The sequence below is a fragment of the Haliotis rufescens genome, unplaced genomic scaffold (assembly GCF_023055435.1).
Source record: "Haliotis rufescens isolate VD_foot unplaced genomic scaffold, xgHalRufe1.0.p SCAF_14, whole genome shotgun sequence".
NCBI classification, from domain to species: Eukaryota; Metazoa; Mollusca; class Gastropoda; order Lepetellida; family Haliotidae; genus Haliotis; species Haliotis rufescens.
The window spans coordinates 4,325,547-4,348,448 of NW_025963824.1; the positions used below are offsets into that span (position 1 = coordinate 4,325,547).

Here is a 22,902-nt window from a genome sequence, read left to right on the forward strand (position 1 = left end):
GACTGAGATGTACACTAACGTGGCCCCTATACTGTGTTCGGGTTATGTCACATCCTACAGGGGGTATCAAGGAAGTACTGTAAATAGGAAGCAAAACCAAAGCACACTCTCAACCTCTACCAGGGTTTACATTTACTTGTCAAATAAATATCACAAGCTACATAGTGGACCACTGATGGCAGACTCATGTGGAATATTGTCACAGTATTCACCACGTGTGTTGATCTGGACGTTATACCACTAGGTACACAGTGGACCAGCTCCACTAAGGCTATCGTAATCCACTGACGGCAGACTCATGTGAAATATAGTCACAGTATTCACCACCTGTGTGTTGATATGGGACGTTATACCACAAGGTACACAGTGGACCAGCTCCGCTAAGGCTATCGTAATCCACTGATGGCAGACTCATGTGGAATATTGTCACAGTATTCACCACCTGTATGGTGATATGGACATTATACCACAAGGTACACAGTGGACCAGCTCCACTAAAGCTATCGTAATCCACTGATGGCAGACTCATGTGAAATATAGTCACAGTATTCACCACCTGTATGGTGATATGGACATTATACCACAAGGTACACAGTGGACCAGCTCCGCTAAGGCTATCGTAATCCACTGATGGCAGACTCATGTGAAATATAGTCACAGTATTCACCACCTGTATGGTGATATGGACATTATACCACAAGGTACACAGTGGACCAGCTCCGCTAAGGCTATCGTAATCCACTGATGGCAGACTCATGTGGAATATTGTCACAGTATTCACCACCTGTATGGTGATATGGACATTATACCACATGGTACACAGTGGACCAGCTCCACTAAGGCTATCGTAATCCACTGACGGCAGACTCATGTGGAATATAGTTACAGTATTCACCACCTGCGTGTTGGATGTTATACCACTAGCAGGACAGTATTAAGAAACAAGCCATCCCTCTAGTCTTATCAACTCTGCTCTAAATGGCCGCTTTAGTCAATTTTGGTCACATTTAATACATAAATCCTATGAAAAGTCAGGAAAATTGTTTTCTTGTTCAATTTTCCATGACACAAGAGGCATCTGTCACCTTTGTTGGACATTTAGTTATTGAACATATAAAAAAGTCTTGATAAGAAAGTAAAAAAAGGCATAATTTAAATGTAACATATTTTCCCTATTTTTTTTACATTGTTTTTACAAAAGAAAGAAACTGGACTGGTCCTAGCAAGTTTGGCTTGACTTGAGAGTCAACCATAGTCAGAACCTCCCTTAAGACTTGCAGTTAGGTTGAGAATCACATCAGTTCCAACACTGACATAGGGACAGCAGCAACTTATTTAATCACATTACATTACATTAAACTTACTGAGAATATAATTTCACTCAATGAAACGTCAGTCTATCCAACACGTGCATGCACCACTGATCAGGAAACTGACAATGTTGGCCCCCAAATCCACAGACGTGTGTGTCTGCGGAGAGGATGAGTTGGTAACTTAAAGCACTATGGCTGCAGTCTATGTACACGTCATCTAAGGGAGACAACTCGACAGGCAGAATAAACCGATGTGGTTTAGTTTAGCACCTTGGTGAAATATATCAACAAAACAAAGCAAAGTTGACTACAAGATACGGTCCAAGCTCCCCCGCCGCCATCGCAGCGGCATGTAAATATACAGTCTACACTATCACACTACATCACCAAGCCAGCACTAAGCAGCCACAATCCAACCCAACCTTCAATAAGGCTTTGAGACAATCTTCAGATAATGCATGGTGAAAATTGTCCCACATTTGTTCCTTGCTTCAAGACCTCCCTGTTGCTGGGCGGCAGTGAGGCGGACAGATCGAGCGTTACATGCAAGAACCTATACAGGCTGGGCCCAGGACGGCGAGAACCTTCATCATCAACAATCACCAACAGTATCAAGTTCAATTTTTTAAGAATGGACATACAGTATTTTGTTTTCTATTGAGGAAAAGCATATCAGACAATGTATTTGATAGTTGGTAGAAACAAACTGCTTTCAGTTATATTGAGATAGTATATGTCCTTTGGTATCAAAACAGTGATCATCTACACTACACGAGGACAGCCTTGTGGTAGACATGCAGTCACTGTCAACCTCATCTGTCAGTCCTTGGTTGAAGTGGAGACCTGTGTCGTTACATCCAAGTGTCATCTGTCCACTGTCTAAAGCGAGCGTCTAGAAGCTGAGCACACAGCCACACAGTCAACAATGCCCCTTGGTCACTCACATCACGCTATGCTTGCACCACACACCTGCCATTTGTAGCCTACACTAACAAAGCAAGCCTGACTCGTCTGTGTGTAGACAGAAGACAACTGCCGGAGATGAAGAGTCTGCACCAATCCAGAGATCCCAGCATCTGTGGACATGAGTTGTCTGCCCTGCATGCTGCACACTGTCCCCCCTATGTTGTCGTGGACTCGCTCCAGTCAGTCCGCCTGTGCTACTCGGTGCTAGTCTAGAAGGAGGAGGAGGAGTCGTATTCCTCTGGAGGTCGGTCCTTGTATCTCTCCTTCCTGATGATCTCGAGCTTCCTGCGGGCCTCTGTCAGCTCACGCTCCTTCCGCAGGATCTCCTCCTGGGCCATGATTTCCTGCAACAAAGAATACTTATGGCTTAAGACCCCTACCAGTCTGAAGCAATTAGTTGTCCAAGTATGAGTGAAATATTGTCAGAGTCAAAATTGACTACTGTCTGGACTGAGGGTCTAATCTTGGGCCAAGTCACAGAGCCTGCATTGACTACTGTCTGAACTGAGGTCTAATCTTGGGCCAAGTCACAGAGCCTGTATTGACTACTGTCTGGACCAAGGGTCTAATCTTGGGCCAAGTCACAGAGCCTCCATTGACTACTGTCTGAACTGAGGGTCTAATCTTGGGCCAAGTCACAGAGCCTGCATTGACTACTGTCTGGACTGAGGGTCTAATCTTGGGCCAAGTCACAGAGCCTCCATTGACTACTGTCTAGACTGAGGGTCTAATCTTGGGCCAAGTCACAGAGCCTGCATTGACTACTGACTGAACTGAGGGTCTAATCTTGGGCCAAGTCACAGAGCCTGCATTGACTACTGACTGAACTGAGGGTCTAATCTTGGGCCAAGTCACAGAGCCTGCATTGACTACTGACTGAACTGAGGGTCTAATCTTGGGCCAAGTCACAGAGCCTGCATTGACTACTGTCTGAACTGAGGGTCTAATCTTGGGCCAAGTCACAGAGCCTACATTGACTACAGTCTGAACTGAGGGTCTAATCTTGGGCCAAGTCACAGAGCCTGCATTTTCTACTTTCTGGACTGAGGGTCTAATCTTGGGCCAAGTCACAGAGCCTCCATTGACTACTGTCTGAACTGAGGGTCTAATCTTGGGCCAAGTCACAGAGCCTGCATTGACTACTGTCTGGACTGAGGGTCTAACCTTGGGCCAAGTCACAGAGCCTGCATTGACTACTGTCTGAACTGAGGGTCTAATCTTGGGCCAAGTCACAAAGGCCTACATTTACTACTGTCTGGAGTGAGGGTCTAAGTCACAGAGCCTGGCCACCCATTAAAGTCAGCTCTACCAAGACTGTCACAATTCCCCACATGGTGAACACTTGCAAGACCTTTCACTACCGCCAGTGTCGTACCTGTGCAATGCCGCCAACCATCCTCTTGTTGACGGTGAGGCTGGTGCCCTCATCGACGAAGTCCTTGGCCTGCTGAGCTGCCCGCACCAGTGCCTCTGTGGCCTTCTTCACAGCATTGCCGGCAGACTGGAGAAGAAAAACATGTCACTTGTCTCTCAAACACATCAATGTAACCTTCCAAAAGAGGGGATTCTACATGACTAACTATTACAAGGGTCCTTGGCTGAGGGTCTACTTACTGCCCTGCACAACGCAGTCGTATTCAATGAGTTGGATGTTAATGCCGCACTCAGCAATACTCAAGCCTGTAAATAACTGAGTCTTAACCAAGCAAACAGATGGTGATAATGACATGACACACAGTCACCCAAGTCACCCATCTAATCATCATTAACCATGTCTTCTAACAATAGGGACCCCGAGGACCTTCCTGCCCCCAGTTCAGGGACCACATCAAATCCCGCTATCTGCAAGCAGGAGGTAGGAAGGACCAGGGTAAGTCCTCCATGTCTAAGACTGATGAAACGTACCTGCAGCCTCTGCATGGCCACCGAGCCTGGGTCGGCCTTCACCTTGCAGGCCATGAGCAGCTGGGCTGTTGACCCTGCGACCTCCTTGGCCGACGCGATCAGCTTCTCCTCGCTGGCGTGACCTTGAACCATGGCATTGGCCGCCTCACACAGACTGTGAGTGGCGGCTGCAACCATCCGAGCCTGGAATCAAGAGAGTCCATCAAGGCTTTAAACATAGTACCACCTTCCTGCATGGAATGCAATGCTAAAAGGAAAAATGGGCTTTATAATAATTCTTTGATTTAAGGCAAAATAATATTCTCTTCCAAATTTGCCTCCAACAAGAACTATTCCTAAATACTTGATAGATCATCTGGTAGTTCAACTTCATAAACTTTCTTTAGGACTGTTTTAATTACTTCACAATGATTATATTTATTTTTTTAAGAACAAAATCTAACATGTCTGATGCAAAGAAGATTATAAAACCAAAGAAAATTGGGTAACCACAGTAGTAGTTTTTTGTGAAGGTGACAAAGCATCCAGATTTATAAGTGGTCGAGTAGGGGTGTCAGTAATAGAAAGGCAATGATCTTCTTCCTTATCCAATGCCTGGATTTCACTCAGGAACTTACCGCGGAAATGAGGCCCTCGGACCACTGTCCATCCTCGTCCATAGCATGGCGATGGAAGGTTGATCCCACCTGCAGACACACAGCACAAGTCAGAGGGGGATAACAGCTCAGGACAGTTAAACTATCGCTACAGTTACCACACACCCAACACACATACAGCATGGCAGTGGAAGGTTGATCCCACCTGCAGACACACAGCACGAGTCAGAGGGGGACACAGCTCAGGACAGTTAAACTATTGCTACAGTTACCACACACCCAACACACATACAGCATGGCGGTGGAGTGTTGATCCCACCTGCAGACACACAGCACGAGTCAGAGGGGGACACAGCTCAGGACTATCGCGACAGTTACCACACACCCAACACACATACAGCCATCAGGGGAGACTTCATCATCTGTTTTATTCATCTGTATACACGCATACATACCAGATCACTTCAAAAGTTATCGACATTCTACACACCTTACTTAACCATGTAAATGTGTTTGGCCCACATTGTGTATGTCTAGATACATGAAAACCTGTAGGTTCAGTTTTCTTCCATCTTTCATTTTTTCTACACAAGATGGGAAATACATCAAAAATCAACATTTAACTGAAGCTTCACCTGACAAACATCGACCATTTTGAAAAAAGTTGACAGGTTTGTTGTCGGACAAAATGGTGTACTTTATAGAACTTCAGATTTTCTGATTGGTCAACGTTGAGGTTTGAAGTGTAGATTATTGGACAGTCCTATCACATTTGATAGAAGCCATTACAAAATGATCCGCCTCCTTCCATCAAGACAATATACCTCTGTCTTGATGTGGGCAGAAGATCAACCCATCAACATAGTCCCTCTCCTTTACAATGACATCTGTTAGAGGAATGACATCCTAACACAACTAGGTCTGATGTTTCAAATCTTCCGAGGTAATACCTGCTTAACTCAACATTGGCCTCACATCACTGCACTCCAATGGGAGATTACCTTTCCACCATAGACACAGCTAGAAAATCAGGAAATAATCCACACTCACAAACATGCTTCAATGCTGCACAACTGATCAAAGTTATTCCTGAATATGTACCAGTCACATAGACAGGGCAAAAATCTACTCCATCAATGTATGACAATGAAATGAACAGCCTTAAACTGACAAAGGAGTCTTTATGAAGTTGAGAGTTATCTTCCTTTATTACCTTGCCCTGTGCTACCAGCTCCCTTTGAGCAGCAGATGCAGATTTAACTAAGGCTGCTGTTGCCGCGGCGATGGCTTGGGCTGCAGTAAGAATCTGTTGCTCAAAGTTGAGATTCTCATCTGCTTGCTACAATTTAAATATGAGATACTGTTAGAAATAGGTTCATTGTGAAAGCAAGGTTACACACATCTGAAACTGAAGAATACCATGCTTAGGCCTCTCAGACACAATTCCAAATCATACAACATGGCAATCAGTCTGTCGTAGTCAACAGCCTTTGGTGAAAGCAAGCCACACATACAGATTGTAGGATGTTAATCACGATACAGAACACATTGGGTCATAATTTCATTGATATGATGTCAGTTTTAAACTAATCAATGTCTGAGATTTAATTTCATTTACAAATACAAAGCTACAGCTGTAAAATGTTTGTTTACAGAAACATTCACAAGTATTTTGGTAACAAGCAGGCATTGCATGTGACATGGAGTTTATTACAAATAGTTTCTAGTTTATTGGATCACCCAACTCCATCAAAAACATTACAAAAAACATCACTGATAATAAACAAACAATATTGTGTTGTGGCTAGGGCTGGCTATTGATACAGATCATAGAGATCGATAATCAATAATCGCTAACTAAATATCGATCAGTTATCAAAGAATATCAGAGTAGGAACATTAAGGAAATATCCAAGAAAGTCTTGAATAAAAATCAACAGATTTCCCGCCACTGGTGAGCAGTGATACATTTATGCATAGATCTCTTTGTTGACATCTGAGATATAACAAGAACGGTTACTTTCCGTCTTTGACAATTGACATTATTGTCTGTTTCGGTAAATCTAAACTTTATCTAATCACATTAGTTGATGTGAATTTTTATCGATGACTACAATTTCATATCCAATATTTATTCCAATTGACGATAATTCTGATTACCGATCTTTTTAGCCAGCCCGTCATAGTTGACATTTAATTAGAAGCTCAGCTGAGCCTGTTACACTTGAGATGTAGACAAGCTTTGATCTAGAATGGAAGTAAGGAGGATATACTTAAACTGAAACAAAGGTGTGGGAAGCAGTCTATTGGCTGTTCATCTAAACAATATGGTTGGTGAAGCTGTTGCTATGGTGATGGTGCAGCGTTGCCACGGTGATGCAAATACCCGCCTCTGCCTTGACATGTTTGATACTTGGTGGCTTCAATTTCACCACCAAATATATCAAACATATCTGGCAGAGAACAGACAGGGTTGTCTACCCCTGGTGCACACGTCACTCACTAGAGGGCAGAAAGACAGGCACACACTGCAGGAAAGAGTTGTCTGCTCCTAGTGCAACACTCCGCCAATAGGTGGACAATAGAAATAACAAATAGACCACACACATTCAAGCTGAATATTTTCTATAATACCATTCAGTTATAGGATCTGATGTTTGGAAAATTAAAACATTTGAGTCTATACGTCATAAAAATTACAGTGTTAGAAATTAATGGGAAGTGATTTACCAAGGATCCCAAACAAAGTAGTACCCTTAGCAGGCAACTACTGAATTTTTTGAAAAAAATGTTGATATTGTTCAAAATTGTTGTAGTTACTGTTCTTATTTTTTTAAATTGTAATGTCCATGTATTGGGACATTTTTAACAAAAATTGGATATCTTCACTGCAATTTGCAGGAGAGTTGGGTCCCAATATCTGCCTATGAGCAGGTTCAGATAAATCCCTGGAGAGGGGATCAGGGGTCCTTGATGAGAAGTAACTGGTACATCATAATCTAGACAGTCCCTAACTTGTTCACTTCAGGGTAATGAAAAGGGCTCCGTGGCATTCCAACTTAATTTCCAACACTGAATCATATTCACCATTCCATCTTAATTCAATCATTCTAATATTCAGAATTTGTAATGTTGTTCACATTGGCCTGAGTTTGATGATTACATAAAAACACTACATGCTTCTTTAACATGATGAACAAGACGTAAACGATGTTGTTACAACGGAAGCTGAAAGCTGCAGTCAACAACGCAAACAACAAACTCCAGACTCCAGACTCCAGACAACCAGAGCTGTGAGATTCACATTCCAGACAAAGTTCAATTTAACCCAGACGCTGGAACTAAGTAAATTTTGTTTGCAAATTTATCTTTTTATTAAAATTGACTCCACTTTTGATAAGGAAATGTCAGATATATTAAATGAATACTTAACATATTGTGAGAATCAGTTATGTCACATATATTCAATATACACTTAACATATTGTGAGAATCAGTTATGTCACATATATTAAATATACACTTAACATATTGTGAGAATCAGTTATGTCACATATATTAAATATACACTTAACATATTGTGAGAATCAGTTATGTCACATATATTCAATATACACTTAACATATTGTGAGAATCAGTTATGTCACATATATTAAATATACACTTAACATATTGTGAGAATCAGTTATGTCACATATATTAAATATACACTTAACATATTGTGAGAATCAGTAATGTCACTTATATTAAATATACACTTAACATATTGTGAGAATCAGTTATGTCACATATATTAAATATACACTTAACATATTGTGAGAATCAGTAATGTCACATATATTAAATATACACTTAACATATTGTGAGAAGCAATTTGGGTATCATGGGAAGGTTTCCCTATCATAAGTAGAGTAGGATAAACATATGACCCATGAAGATCCGAGATAGAATAGGTCTTCAGCAACCCATCCTTGCCGTAAAAGGCGACTATGCTTGTCGTAAGAGGCGACTAACAGGATCGGGTGGTCAGGCTTGCTGACTTGGTTTGATGCCTGTCATCGTATCCTAATTGTGTGGATTGATGCTCATGTCAATCACTGGATTGTCTGGTCCAGACTCGATTATTTCAAGACTGCCGTCATACAGCTGGAATATTGCTGAGTGTGGCGTTAAACAACAAACAAAAAAACATAACATTTATTCTCAAAATGACCCTACATTTTCAGATGACATTCTGGATCAGACAACCAGTGATTGATATCATGAGCAATCTCAGGGTACGATGACACATATGAGCCGTGTCTGACCCCCCAATCAAGTTAGTCGTGTCTTACTGGTACAGGATACGGAGGACTCATTCTAACCCAGCATCCCCACGGTGAACATGATACAGAGCATGTCAGAGTTTGTCATTTGCGGTGTTGACCATGTACCACAATGAATCCAAGCAGGGTGGACGACTCACTGCATCTACAACAGCAGGCGCTCCACTACACACACAACACAGTGCAACATGGACAACATGGACAACATGGACATCAGTCCCAGCCTACATCGACATCACAGTCAGCATCTTTCCTGAACACAGACAACCACAAGTTCATTTCTCATTTTAAAAGTTGAAAATAACTGTGAAGAGTTCCTAAATAAAATATGTTCACTGGAATCTGTATATTAGTCACTAGTCTTGATAAATATGAACAACTATTTCTTGTTTTTTTCTCCACAACTATGGATGCATTGCTCGAACATTAGGAATGGCCATCATGGGTCCCTTGTCCGTACTCTAATGATAAAAGTCCAACAGTCTGCAGGTCCCTCGATGAAAAATATACTCTAGAGCCGACGAAATTCACACTAGGCTGTTAGCCCGAACAACTATGTGGACAACAAATAATCCTGCAGTCCTTAATGAAAAGGTACATTTGAGGGCTTCCAATTTTCACTAGTTCTCCATACTTTCAGCTAAATATGAATAAATCTTGCAGCACTAGCCACTAACTCAGAGGACCAGTGACATGGTTTGCAATAGTCCAGCTGGAGTAGTCTTACAAAAGATTACTTTGAAAGTCAGCTACAGCAGCCAAAAAGGACCCAGATCCCTGCATTGTGCATCTGCATCTTTGTTCAGACCATGGAGGTAACATCACAGACACACACAGGATGAAGATGACACAGGATTGAATAGAAATAGGATCCTACCAGACTCCCAAATAGTGACTAGTCCAATGCGTGTGTCTAGCAAAATTCATTTTGGGACAAAGAAGTCTCTGTTATGACAACTCCTATTATCAAAGGTTACAAGACACTGACAGTAATGCTGAAACACAAGCTTGGAGTAGTTGGTTCATGGCTATTACTGATATATATAGAAACTACATCGCTGTGATACACTAACACACCTAGCACAGTCTAGAGAACCACAAAGCCATGGCAACACAAGAGCCTCTTTCTCACCTTGGCGGAAGGTCGAGGTCGCAGCTGCGCCAGTTTCTTGGCCGCTGCCTCGATGGAGTTGGCTGCGCTGAGGAGCTCGTTCTCCGCGATGACTGTCGGGTCATCGGGGTCCACCCAGTCCGTGCCTGCAACAACGATTGAACAACACTGAAACAACACTACAACAACATGGAGATCACAGGCATGTTGGGAATCAAATACAAACCCAGTGGTTGGAATGTGAGACAAGATTTTATTATCATAAAATTTATAATGTTTCAACTTATTTTCAATTTTTTTCAGAAATTTTATCTCAAATTCCATCACAAATCTGGGTTCAAGTAACACAAACTAAATTGTCACTTAAATATCTTTACTGACTGTTAATTTATCAAACTTAAATTTATGATTGGGTGATAGTGGCGTTCAGGTAGATGTTAAGTTAAACTGCAGAAATTAAAGTGATGAAAGGGTTCAATAAATTCATTATCATTATTCAAACTGGTAATTAGATGTAGGACAAGTTTAAATCTTCAATAGCACCACACATAATGTTATCGGAGACGTTACACAGTTACACACATCAATAACCCAACAGAATCAACTCAAGGTGGAGAGACATTAATCTGATCGGAAAGTAAAACATCGGATGGTTCATGCCAGCAGCAACACTCCATGCAGGGGGAGAGTCTAGGGCGGAGGAGGGAGGACTTAGTCTTGTGGGGGAGGATTCCTGACAGGATTAGCAAGGGAATGATTTCTAGCTCTTCTAACAGAATGTTCCGCCTATGGGCAGGAGAATGTCATCTGGTCAGTGTGGGGTTAAATGTTGGCCATGCAGTCACCTGCCTACTATGTCCTGTGTGAGGTATGTTCTTGAGTCGTGAACACCAATAGTACAGTCACAACATGTTGTGTGGATAATTAAGTGTGGGCACAACGGTGGTTGACAGCATGAACAACAACCTTATTGTCGGGCACAGAATCAGCCAGTCATACATTGTGACCACCCAATCCTCATTTAGTCGGTTCTTTGGGATTAGGGATCTAAAACTGTCATCGGGAATCTTTATGGGGTCAGTGCTGACTGATTGCGGTCTTACGTCTCTTTTAGGATTATTTCAGACGTATGACTGGGCGCAGAGAGTATGGAGCACCCAAACTGTAGCCATGTAGGGAATCAAACCCAGGGCTTCAGCATGATGGGCCACCACTTGAACCACTGGGCCACCCCACCACCACCTCAAGGGAAAGATGTTCTCATTATATAATCATGGAAACAAATAAGGGAACAATGAAAAATAATATACACTGACTTCCGTTTACTCTTTACGCTGTCATATTCACTGGGTGGTGAAATTCAACATCAAAATGTTTGGAATTCGTTATCATAATAAATTATATGGTCAGATTTTTTGGTCAATATGTAAAACGACTGAATTATTTAGGCGTCTTTTGAATTGCCGAAGCTAAAATTTCAGCCATTTCACACGACTGATTTTACACATTGACTGTAACATATGAACTTGGTTCTCAAAACCTACAGAATTACTTCCACATCAAAGCATCTGATGATGTCCCTCTTTGTAATTCTAAAGACAGAAGAAGGTTGATGACAAGGACAAGGCTTCAGTATTGAACAATGGTGTCAAGATGGTGTCAAGATGGTGTCAAGATGGTGTCGAGATGGTGACAGACATGTACAAGGTCTTGCATGTAACTATAAACAGTGACCTCACTCTTGTAGTTCTACTGATTACAAGAAAGGGGATGTGGGGACCTGTGGTTCTACTGATTACAAGAAAGGGGATGTGGGGACCTGTAGTTCTACTGATTACAAGTCAGGAGATGTGGGGACCAGTAGTTCTACTGATTACAAGAAAGGAGACGTGGGGACCTGTAGTTCTACTGTTCTACTGATTACAAGAAAGGGGACGTGGGGACCTGTAGTTCTACTGATGACAAGAAAGGAGATGTGGGGACCTGTAGTTCTACTGATTACAAGAAAGGAGACGTGGGGACCTGTAGTTCTACTGTTCTACTGATTACAAGAAAGGAGATGTGGGGACCTGTAGTTCTACTGTTCTACTGATTACAAGAAAGGAGATGTGGGGACCTGTAGTTCTACTGTTCTACTGATTACAAGAAAGGAGATGTGGGGACCTGTAGTTCTACTGATTACAAGAAAGGAGATGTGGGGACCTGTAGTTCTACTGATTACAAGAAAGGAGACGTGGGGACCTGTAGTTCTACTGATTACAAGAAAGGAGACGTGGGGACCTGTAGTTCTACTGTTCTACTGATTACAAGAAAGGAGATGTGGGGACCTGTAGTTCTACTGATTACAAGAAAGGAGATGTGGGGACCTGTAGTTCTACTGTTCTACTGATTACAAGAAAGGGGACATGGGGACCTGTAGTTCTACTGATGACAAGAAAGGAGATGTGGGGACCTGTAGTTCTACTCATTACAAGAAAGGAGATGTGTGGACCTGTAGTTCTACTGATGACAAGAAAGGAGATGTGGGGACCTGTAGTTCTACTGATGACAAGAAAGGAGATGTTGGGACCTGTAGTTCTACTCATTACAAGAAAGGAGACGTGGGGACCTGTAGTTCTACTGATGACAAGAGAGGAGATGTGGGGACCAGTAGTTCTACTGATGACAAGAAAGGAGATGTGGGGACCTGTAGTTCTACTGATTACAAGAAAGGGTATGTGGGGACCTGTAGTTCTACTGATTACAAGAAAGGAGACGTGGGGACCTGTAGTTCTACTGATGACAAGAAAGGAGACGTGGGGACCTGTAGTTCTACTGATTACAAGAAAGGAGACGTGGGGACCTGTAGTTCTACTGTTCTACTGATTACAAGAAAGGGGACGTGGGGACCTGTAGTTCTACTGATTACAAGAAAGGAGATGTGGGGATCTGTAGTTCTACTCATTACAAGAAAGGAGACGTGTGGACCTGTAGTTCTACTGATGACAAGACAGGAGATGTGGGGACCTGTACAATGATGCAGGTAAATGACTCAAGTGACCATGACAGGAACGGAACCAGGTTGTTGTGTGATGAAGCAACACACTACCCACTGTCCCAACTCTCTCAGCCACTACAGGCAGTGTTCAGGACACTAGGCATCCACTGATGTAGGTGTAGGCAGGGACTAATGTATCTGCAGGATTGTATCGGATACTACCTATTTCACTCCATGCTCAAATCATATCTAAGAATCGTCTTGCTTAATTTGTTTAATAAACAAAATAAAAATAATCTATACATTATTGTGGAAAAACCCTGAAACTGTTTAAGACAAAATTAGATTTTCAATATTTATCAATGGTTCAAATTTGCAAAATATATTCAGAATTGGCTGAAATATTCGACCAAGTGTATGTATGTACTGACACCAACCAAGAAGTTTGGGGCAGATTGCCTGAAGCTAAAGATTTTCTCTGGCCAGGATTCAGGACTCCAGGATCCTATTAAAAATGCCAAAATGAGGCAGCAGATCTGGGAGAATTTCCTTATAAATACAGATTTTAGGTCTTAAATTTCTAAATAAAACAATTTAAATTTCTAAATCGAAAGCATCAATTTAAGATATCATGAAAAAAGAGTTGTTTATACAAATTTAAATCAGTTTATATTCATGTTTTTGACTAACACACACTAAAATTATTTGAAGCAAAAAAAAAAAGTCATTATCCCAAACACGCTGCCCATGACTACAAGACTAAACCCCAGAACAAATACCGGATTTCTGAGCCCCAATTCTACACATCTGTTTAAACCACAGGTGTTTTTCCACAATACTTATAATACTGGTGACTAGCTGTCTGAAATGAAAAGACTGGTTAGTTATAGAGTGGAGCATTCCCTGACGGTTGTAGATGTTACCTGGCACGTTATAAGACCAGCGGATCTCTACTGAGTCTGTGAGAAAACACCAACATACGGTCACAGTGTTGTCATGGAAACTAACAACATACGTTCACAATGTTGTCATGGAAACTAGCAACATATGTTCACAGTGTTGTCTGGGAAACTAACAACATACGTTCACCGAGTTGTCATGGAAACTAGCAACATATGTTGACAGGGTTGTCATGGAAACTAGCAACATATGTTCACAGTGTTGTCATGGAAACTAGCAACATATGTTCACAGTGTTGTCATGGAAACTAACAACATATGTTCACAGTGTTGTCTGGGAAACTAACAACATATGTTCACAGTGTTGTCTGGGAAACTAACAACATATGTTCACCGAGTTGTCATGGAAACTAGCAACATATGTTGACAGGGTTGTCATGGAAACTAGCAACATATGTTGACAGGGTTGTCATGGAAACTAGCAACATATGTTCAGTGTTGTCATGGGAACTAGCAACATAAGTTCACTGAGTAGTCATGGAAACTAACAACGTATCATTGGACCTAGGTGTCTTGCAGCTAGTCCTCGATATACCACTTCATTCTCATCATGATGGCAAATGTCAACTTGGCTAGTGATTAAACATTGAACTTAACTTTACCACTCAATCCATTTGGTTGCCTGGGGCCCATATCTAACCTTAACCCCAGTCTAGATTACATTACAAAAGTTTCATATAATATAATGCAATACTGCTCAGCTTTTTTTATTTGTTGAACAAATTTGAAAAAAAGCATATGTTCTGACTAAATAAGACTTAAAACCCATTTAGTTTGTTTTATGACTACTGCTTACTTAAGACCCTCATCTTGCTGCCTTCTGACTCGTTACCCCCCCATCCAGACCCTCAGCATCTCTGAAACAGTGCTGCGCAGCTACACCCAAAACTCCCAGACAAGGGAGATAACTCTGCTAAGTGATTCTTGTTCCTGTCCACTAGGTATTTTGTTTTACAATTTTATTTCAAGCACTTGGTCAAAGTCTGACTTTCTCTAATTCCATCATGAAGAGACAGGAACAAAGTGTTACATCAAGGCGTAGCACGGCCCCTACCCGGGGCCAGCCCTGGTCACAGAGACCCTGCAAACCACAGACAGCTACAAACACAACACAGACAGGAGTAGACTGACTAAGGTGGTGTGAGGCAAGCACCTAGCCTGTTCACCCATGTGCTACACACTGGCTAGCTGGTGAGTCGAGTCAGACAAGAGGTTGAAACTGTGCAGTTAAAACCAAAAATCAGAGGTAAATATATGGATCAGTTGGTCCTGATTGTCAAACTGAATCTCAGTTTTTAGTCCTACTAGTACTACATCTTGTAAGGACTTGAACTCTTGTTTCTAAAATCTGGTCAAATTGAAATACTGTTTTCAAGTATGTATAGACATTTCCAGTCCAGAAACTTTATCCAAATTGGACAGAAATATCATTTTTTGAGTTTTTTATAAAAAAGCATAGAGCTTAATTTGTAAAAAGCAAGCTACAAAAACAGTTCCTAAATTCCAGATATAACGGTGTGCGAATACAAGACATGTGCGGGAGGTGTGAGACACATGTGAGAGACACTGGAGAGACAAAAGTGATGAGAGAGGTGAGAGAGACTAGACAATCCACACACCTCGGTATCGTACCCGCGGTCTGACCCGCGGCCGAGAGTCTTGTAGAGACAAAACAACAGAACTTACAATCTTGTAAACATAAATAATGAGTGAGTGGTGACATGTGTCTGCCATACTTCAGCTGGAAGTCCATGGTCAGGTCTGGACCAGACAAACCAGTGAGTGATTGGCTGAGTGGTGACATGTGTCTGCCATACTTCAGCTGGAGGTCATGGTCAGTTCTTGACCAGACAAACCAGTGAGTCATTGGCTGAGTGGTGACAGGTGTCAGCTGTATCTCAGCTAGAGGGTCATGGTCAATTCTGGACCAGACAAACCAGTGAGTGTTTGAGTGGGTGGGTATTGTAATATGGTCGATGGAATGGAAGATATCAGCTGAAAAAGATTCAATGAACACAACAAGACAATCAGAACATGAACGTTAATAAATGAGAATATGGGTTCTTAAATGACATGTTTAATGTTAATGATGCTACATCTAACATAACAAACTGCACACTGTTCACACCAACAAACTACTTCAAGCACTGCGACCACCTGAGTCAAACACTGAACACCTCAGTCAAACACTAAACACCTCAGTCAAACATTGAAGCCAACCTCAGTCAAACAATGTGACACCCTCAGCAGTCAAACACTGTGACCGCCTCAGGCAAACACTGTGACCACCCTAGTCAAACAATGAACACCTCAGTCAAACACTGAACACTTCAAACATTGAAGCCACCTCAGTCAAACACTGAACACTTCAGTCAAACACTGTGACCACCCAAGTCAAACACTGAACACCTCAGTCAAACACTGAACATTTCAGTCAAACATTGAAGCCACCTCAGTCAAACACAGAACACCTCAGTCAAACACTGAACACTTCAGTCAAACACTGACCACCCCAGTCAAACACTGAACACTTCTCAGTCAAACATTGAAGGTACCTCAGTCAAACACTGAACACTTCAGTCAAACACTGTGACCACCCCAGTCAAACACTGTGACCACCTGAGTCAAACACTGTGACCACCAGAGTCCAACACAGAACACCTCAGTCAAACACAGAACACCCCAGTCAAACACTGAACACTTCAGTCAAACACTGTGACCACCTGAGTCCAACACTGTGACCACCTGAGTCCAACACAGAACACCTCAGTCAAACACTGAACACTTCAGTCAAACACTGTGACCACCCCAGTCAAACACTGAACACTTCAGTCAAACACTGTGACCACTCAGTCAAACATTGAAGCCACCTGAAATATTGACCCTAGCACAGCCACAGCACACCTACGCAACTCAACATCCAGCAATACAAAAGCAGTGTAGCAACAAAGTGACACAAGCAGGTACACAGCCTCATTCCCCATGTTAACACACCAGTGCTGTAGCACATACCTAACCACACTGAAATTTGTATTGATAACATACCCAAACAGATTCTCAAATATTCAATTCTATTTTCAATATTTAAGAAAAATCAGCATGTGAACCTCCAATGTGTCCTTCATGTTCACTGTTAGAAGCTGGTGCTAGTCCAATGATCCCCACCCAAATATTCCAGCTACATCACAGCAAGGACTTATTGTACCCATGGTGGGAATCGAACCCAGGTCATCGACATGACAAGTCAAGCCCTAAGCCACTAGGCTAGTCCCCCACCCCTGGACGGTGATTCACATGAGTTTCTACCACCGACTATGTATCATGTGTACCTCTGTATCGCTACACTGCTACATATGGAACTAGCCACCTTCAGGAAGCCTACAGCTTCTCACAGTTAATGCCACAACATTTGGTCAAGATGTGTCCCATCACAAGCACATGTTAGCCGCTGATGGAGATGTTAGAAGCAAGTTTATCCGCGGAGGCAGAGAGAGAGGGGAGGGGCGTCATTCAGGGAGGGGGGGAGACATACTGTGTAGCTATATATACTCTGTGCAACATATAAACCATATATGACCTGTGTGCAACATAGAAACCGTATACAGGTATGCAACATATATCCTACACAAGCAGACATTCCTATACTTGGTGACTGTCATGAGTACAGCGGTTATAGCATATGTAGCAGATATAGGACACTAAGCTGCTGGTCGGGTCGCCAGAACTCCAAGGCAGACTGGGATGTCAGATTCACAGACTCAGGTACAAGTCTCTCATACACATGTAGCAGATATAGGACACGACACTAAGCTGCTGGTCGGGTCGCCAGAACTCCAAGGCAGACTGGGATGTCAGATACACAGACTCAGGGAGGAGTCTCTCATACACATGTGGCCATATTTAATAACAAATGATCAAACTGGAAATCATAACAGCTAGAACTTGTAGCCACAGGGCACTGTAGCTCACCTGGTACATTCTGAAGGCACATGATCAATGTCAGTAAACAATTTAGCTACATCTCATAATCCACAACATTTTCTTGACATATTGTTCTCAAATTCAACTTTTTGTTTTTTAAAACATTTCTATCCAAGTTATGTTTCAGCACTTGTCAATAAGAACCTCTTTTCCAATGTACCATCAGTGCCTCTCAGTGACATAGGGATGACGCACCACAACATAAGCTCTGATGAGCTATAATAACATGAATGTCATAACATGGTCGATCACTGTAGGGTAATCATGTTATAGATAATAGTGATGTTCCAGCCTCATTAAAATCAAATCTTCCACTCCGATACCATACCTCTCTGCGTAAAAATCTGGCAACCCCATATTTGGTGGCATCAGCCAATAAGTGTCTCGTGATGAGTGCCAAATGCATATCTGATTTCTGTATCAAAAAATGAAGTTAACCACCAGTCCCAAATGTAAATAATAAAAGTTGTGCCATGTTGTGGACATTTTACATAAATCATGTTGCGTCTGGTGCCATGGCATCTATAACCATTTAAGGAATATTGTGTTCTGCAGGTGTTTTCCTTGATGAAGTCAAAATTTTCAAACCAAGGTGGTAACGACACATAGCTGAAGCTATTTAAAAAGCTGACATCTGACATCAAGAATCCACGCATCCTACATTTAGATTGAGAGGCCAAAGTCCACTCAGTGTTCACCGTCTATGGAGTGGTTGTCAAATCTCCAGGCAGAGAGGGATCATATGAGAGTAAACGATGTGATTCTATGAGATTGAGCCTGTGTGTGGCAGGCAGGGAGGGTAGTAGTACAATGAGGGGGATGTTAGGACTATATCTACATAGCCTGGCTCACAGTGGTCAATCTCAATATACAGAAGTGTCCTCACCCAGAAGCGATGGTAGAAACTGGCCTGCATATCCGTGACAGAAACGTGTCATATCCGTGACAATGTGTGATACATGATGAACACATTATAACATGTCATGCCATACGCTGTGCAGTGTTAAAACAACAACGACAACAAGGAGATATCAAGGTATTCGCAATCAGAAAACTGCACGGAAGACTTTTCTGAAACTAGTTTACGGATTTCAACAACCCTATGAAAATTAAAGTTTGAAAAAATTAAATCTGAAAAGCACTTCTCATTCCGCTAATTATAAACTTATGTGGTCACACACAAAAATTGCTACCAACTGACCAACAATAGGTCAAGCTTAACCAACACTGGTCTGCACATATGGCAACATATTCAGATAGCGATTTGAAGTACAAAAGTTCAAACCGAAATGTCTTTTTTTAATTTCTGGTGCACCTTCCATTCAGGATTTATTACAAAAAAATCAGTAAACCATTAACTGAAAAAATTCTTGTCGTCTTCTGAATACCTTGATAAATCCCTAGGCTCAGCACCACAATGGTCATCTTAGCGCTTCACCTGATGTGATTCCTGGCAGACTCACTATCAACCTAGCGCTAAGATCTTAGCACTTCACCTTATGTGACTCCTGACAGACTCACTATCAACCTAGCTAAGATATAGTACTAGTACTAAGATATAACGCTAAGATGACCCTGGTGCCAGCCATGCGTACACTACTGACAAATACACGTTATAACCTACAATAAACACCTTTTTAACACACAAGGATGATATATACCTTTATAACACACATGGATGATATATACCTTTATAACATACATGGATGATATATACCTTTATCACATACATGGATGATATATACCTTTATAACATACATGGATGATATACACCTTTATAACATACATGGATGATACACACTTCAAAGACACACATGATACATGATGCACTATGCATGATACATGAATGCTATATCACATGGTGCAATACATGGTATTCTGTACTAAAATAGTAACCCAAATTATCCATTTTAAGGACTTTTTGATAGAAACAATACATTGACCTAAAAAGAGTAAAAATCAAAAACACTTTGATCATGTTAAATGGCCTCTGTCTAACAATACGTTTTGCTACAATTAACATTTCCCATTCCCCAATTCTAAGATCTGATGAGGAACATAAAGATTTGAAGTTTTTTCTGCTTTCAAGATGCATGTTGCCTGACAACACAGTCAGCAATATTCCAGCTACATCACATCAGCCAGTGAGTCATCAAGAACTAAAACCACATAGCTGTTGTCAGATTCTCTGAAATAAAAACCCTGTATAGTACATCAACATTGAATATTTCCGTGTGTACGCGAGATGAAAGTCTGCCACCAGAGGGAGCACACATGAAGCCACAGTCTGGCATCGTCAGACACGTACCTTTGATGGCCTCGGCAGACTGGACCAGCTCTGTGACGGCGTTGGCTACTTTACGTGAGATCAGCATCAACTGCTGCTTCGCCTCTGGCGTTGGTCGGATCACAGCCTGACAACACAGGAACAGGCTTGGAACATTCATAGAACACTATTGGCACATTCACCATGTCCTAAAGGCCTAATGTCGAAACATGAAATATCACATGACTCAAAACAGCGTTTACATTATAGACATTGGCACTAGTCACGTAGTCCTTGCCAAACTGCCCAATAGTTAAAGTATCACAAGGACTAGCATCAATTTGCCCTCATGGAGGGTTTTACAATATGTTATCATTGTATGAACGGGTAGACTAAAACTGTTAGTTTCTAGCACTGCATAGTGCAGGTGTTGTGTGGCAACTCACCTGGTGGACACTCTCCAGAAGTTCCCGGTACGACACACCACACATTCGGCCGGCGTTGATGGCCCGCTGACGAATCTCAGTCGTCTCCGCTGTGGCTGCAGCTCCCTGCAACATGGTCGCAACAACATCTCAGCCTACCCTACAGACATTTGATCAAGGTAGCCTACGCTAGGAACACTCAGATCGAAGATGGCTTACCCTACAGATACTCAGCAGATCGGAGATGGTTTTCCCTACAGATACTGAGCAGATCAGAGATGGCTTACCCTACAGATACTCAGCAGATCGGAGATGGCTTACCCTACAGATACTCAGATCAGATATGGCCTACCCTACAGATACTCAGCAGATCGGAGATGGCTTACCCTACAGATACTCAGATAAGATATGGCTTACCCTACAGTTACTCAGCAGATCGGAGATGGCTTACCCTACAGATACTCAGATCAGATATGGCTTACCCTACAGTTACTCAGCAGATCGGAGATGGCTTACCCTACAGATACTCAGATCAGATATGGCTTACCCTACAGATACTCAGCAGATCAGATATGGCTTACCCTACATATACTCAGCAGATCAGATATGGCTTACCCTACAGATACTCAGCAGATCAGATATGGCTTACCCTACAGATACTCAGCAGATCGGAGATGGCTTACCCTACAGATACTCAGATAAGATATGGCTTACCCTACAGATACTCAGCAGATCGGAGATGGCTTACCCTACAGATACTCAGCAGATCGGAGATGGCTTACCCTACAGATACTCAGCAGATCGGAGATGGCTTTCCTGCCCATGTTGGAAGCTGCAATGATGTCCTCCTGTCGACAAGAGTTGCCTGCAGCAACAGCCTTGGCGGTGGCGTTGGTGATGGGTTTGGTGAAGCGGATGAGATCCTCGGCGTTGGCCTTCTTGAAGATGTCGGCTGTGTCGTAGGCCTGGAGGAACAATGACATAAGCAACACATGACCATCAATCCCAGTACATAGCGGACAGTCTTAAGCATAGCAATATATTGTGCATCTCTATTTCTCTATCTCGCTTTAAAGTGGCAAGTTGATGCGAAAGTAATGTCTTATGACATTCATTGCTTGTATCTGCATTTCATTATACAATGGTGGTACGATAGCTTGTAACGTATCATAATTCTTACCTCGTCTGTCTATCATTTCATTGCTAACATTAGTATGCAGTGGGTGTCACATCAGAGAAAATAGAGGCAATGAAGATATGAACGTGGAAGTCCAAGGATATTTATATCTACTCTGTAACTAGTTCAAACTTCAGAATGCACAACAGGCAGGTGAGGAAAAGACATCAACCCTGTTAAGCCTGCACAGCCTGCTGTAGGCAGATATATCAGCCTGTATGACGTCACCTACTCTGATCTGTCAGATGGTTGTACAGTGAAAGTGTTAAGGCACAGCCTGCTGTAGGCAGATATATCAGCCTGTTGGATGTCACCTACACTGATCTGTCTAGTGGTTGTACAGGGAAAGTGTTAAGGCACAGCCTGCTGTAGACAGATATATCTGCCTGTATAATGTCACCTACTCTGATTTGCTGTCTAGTGGTTGTACAGTGAAAGTATTAGGGCACTGTCTGCTGTAGACAGATATATCAGCCTGTTGGATGTCACCTACTCTGATTTGCTGTCAAGTGGTTGTACAGTGAAAGTATTAGGGCACTGTCTGCTGTAGACAGATATATCAGCCTGTTGGATGTCACCTACTCTGATCTGTCTAGTGGTTGTACAGTGAAAGTATTAGGGCACTGTCTGCTGTAGACAGATATATCAGCCTGTTGGATGTCACCTACTCTGATCTGTCTAGTGGTTGTACAGGGAAAGTGTTAAGGTACAGCCTGCTGTAGACAGATATATCTGCCTGTATGATGTCACCTACTCTGATTTGCTGTCTAGTGGTTGTACAGTGAAAGTATTAGGGCACTGTCTGCTGTAGACAGATATATCAGCCTGTTTGATGTCACCTACACTGATCTGTCTAGTGGTTGTACAGGGAAAGTGTTAAGGCACAGCCTGCTGTAGACAGA

The 22,902-nt window shown here is 42.1% G+C and overlaps 1 protein-coding gene across 16 annotated transcripts in view; it reads right to left on the minus strand.

Moving 5' to 3' along the window:
* Positions 1 to 898: 898 nt before the first annotated feature.
* The window catches only part of LOC125379335 (talin-1-like), a 96,082-nt gene continuing 74,078 nt past the window's right edge, over positions 899 to 22,902 (minus strand). For 9 of the 16 annotated variants that reach the window (XM_048395676.1, XM_048395679.1, XM_048395669.1 and 6 more), the window contains 11 exons: positions 21,606 to 21,788; positions 20,845 to 20,949; positions 20,441 to 20,546; positions 19,019 to 19,042; positions 14,116 to 14,151; positions 10,237 to 10,361; positions 5,994 to 6,119; positions 4,802 to 4,870; positions 4,185 to 4,367; positions 3,655 to 3,780; positions 899 to 2,623 (listed from right to left, as the gene is read on the minus strand). In XM_048395676.1, coding sequence (XP_048251633.1) covers positions 2,489 to 2,623; positions 3,655 to 3,780; positions 4,185 to 4,367; positions 4,802 to 4,870; positions 5,994 to 6,119; positions 10,237 to 10,361; positions 14,116 to 14,151; positions 19,019 to 19,042; positions 20,441 to 20,546; positions 20,845 to 20,949; positions 21,606 to 21,788 — 1,218 coding nt within the window. In that variant the 3' untranslated portion in view covers positions 899 to 2,488. Of the gene's footprint in view, positions 2,624 to 3,654; positions 3,781 to 4,184; positions 4,368 to 4,801; positions 4,871 to 4,892; positions 4,986 to 5,993; positions 6,120 to 10,236; positions 10,362 to 14,115; positions 14,152 to 15,770; positions 15,810 to 19,018; positions 19,043 to 20,440; positions 20,547 to 20,844; positions 20,950 to 21,605; positions 21,789 to 22,902 lie in introns of those variants that run through there. The other 7 variants (XM_048395680.1, XM_048395671.1, XM_048395677.1 and 4 more) reach the window with 5 other exon arrangements.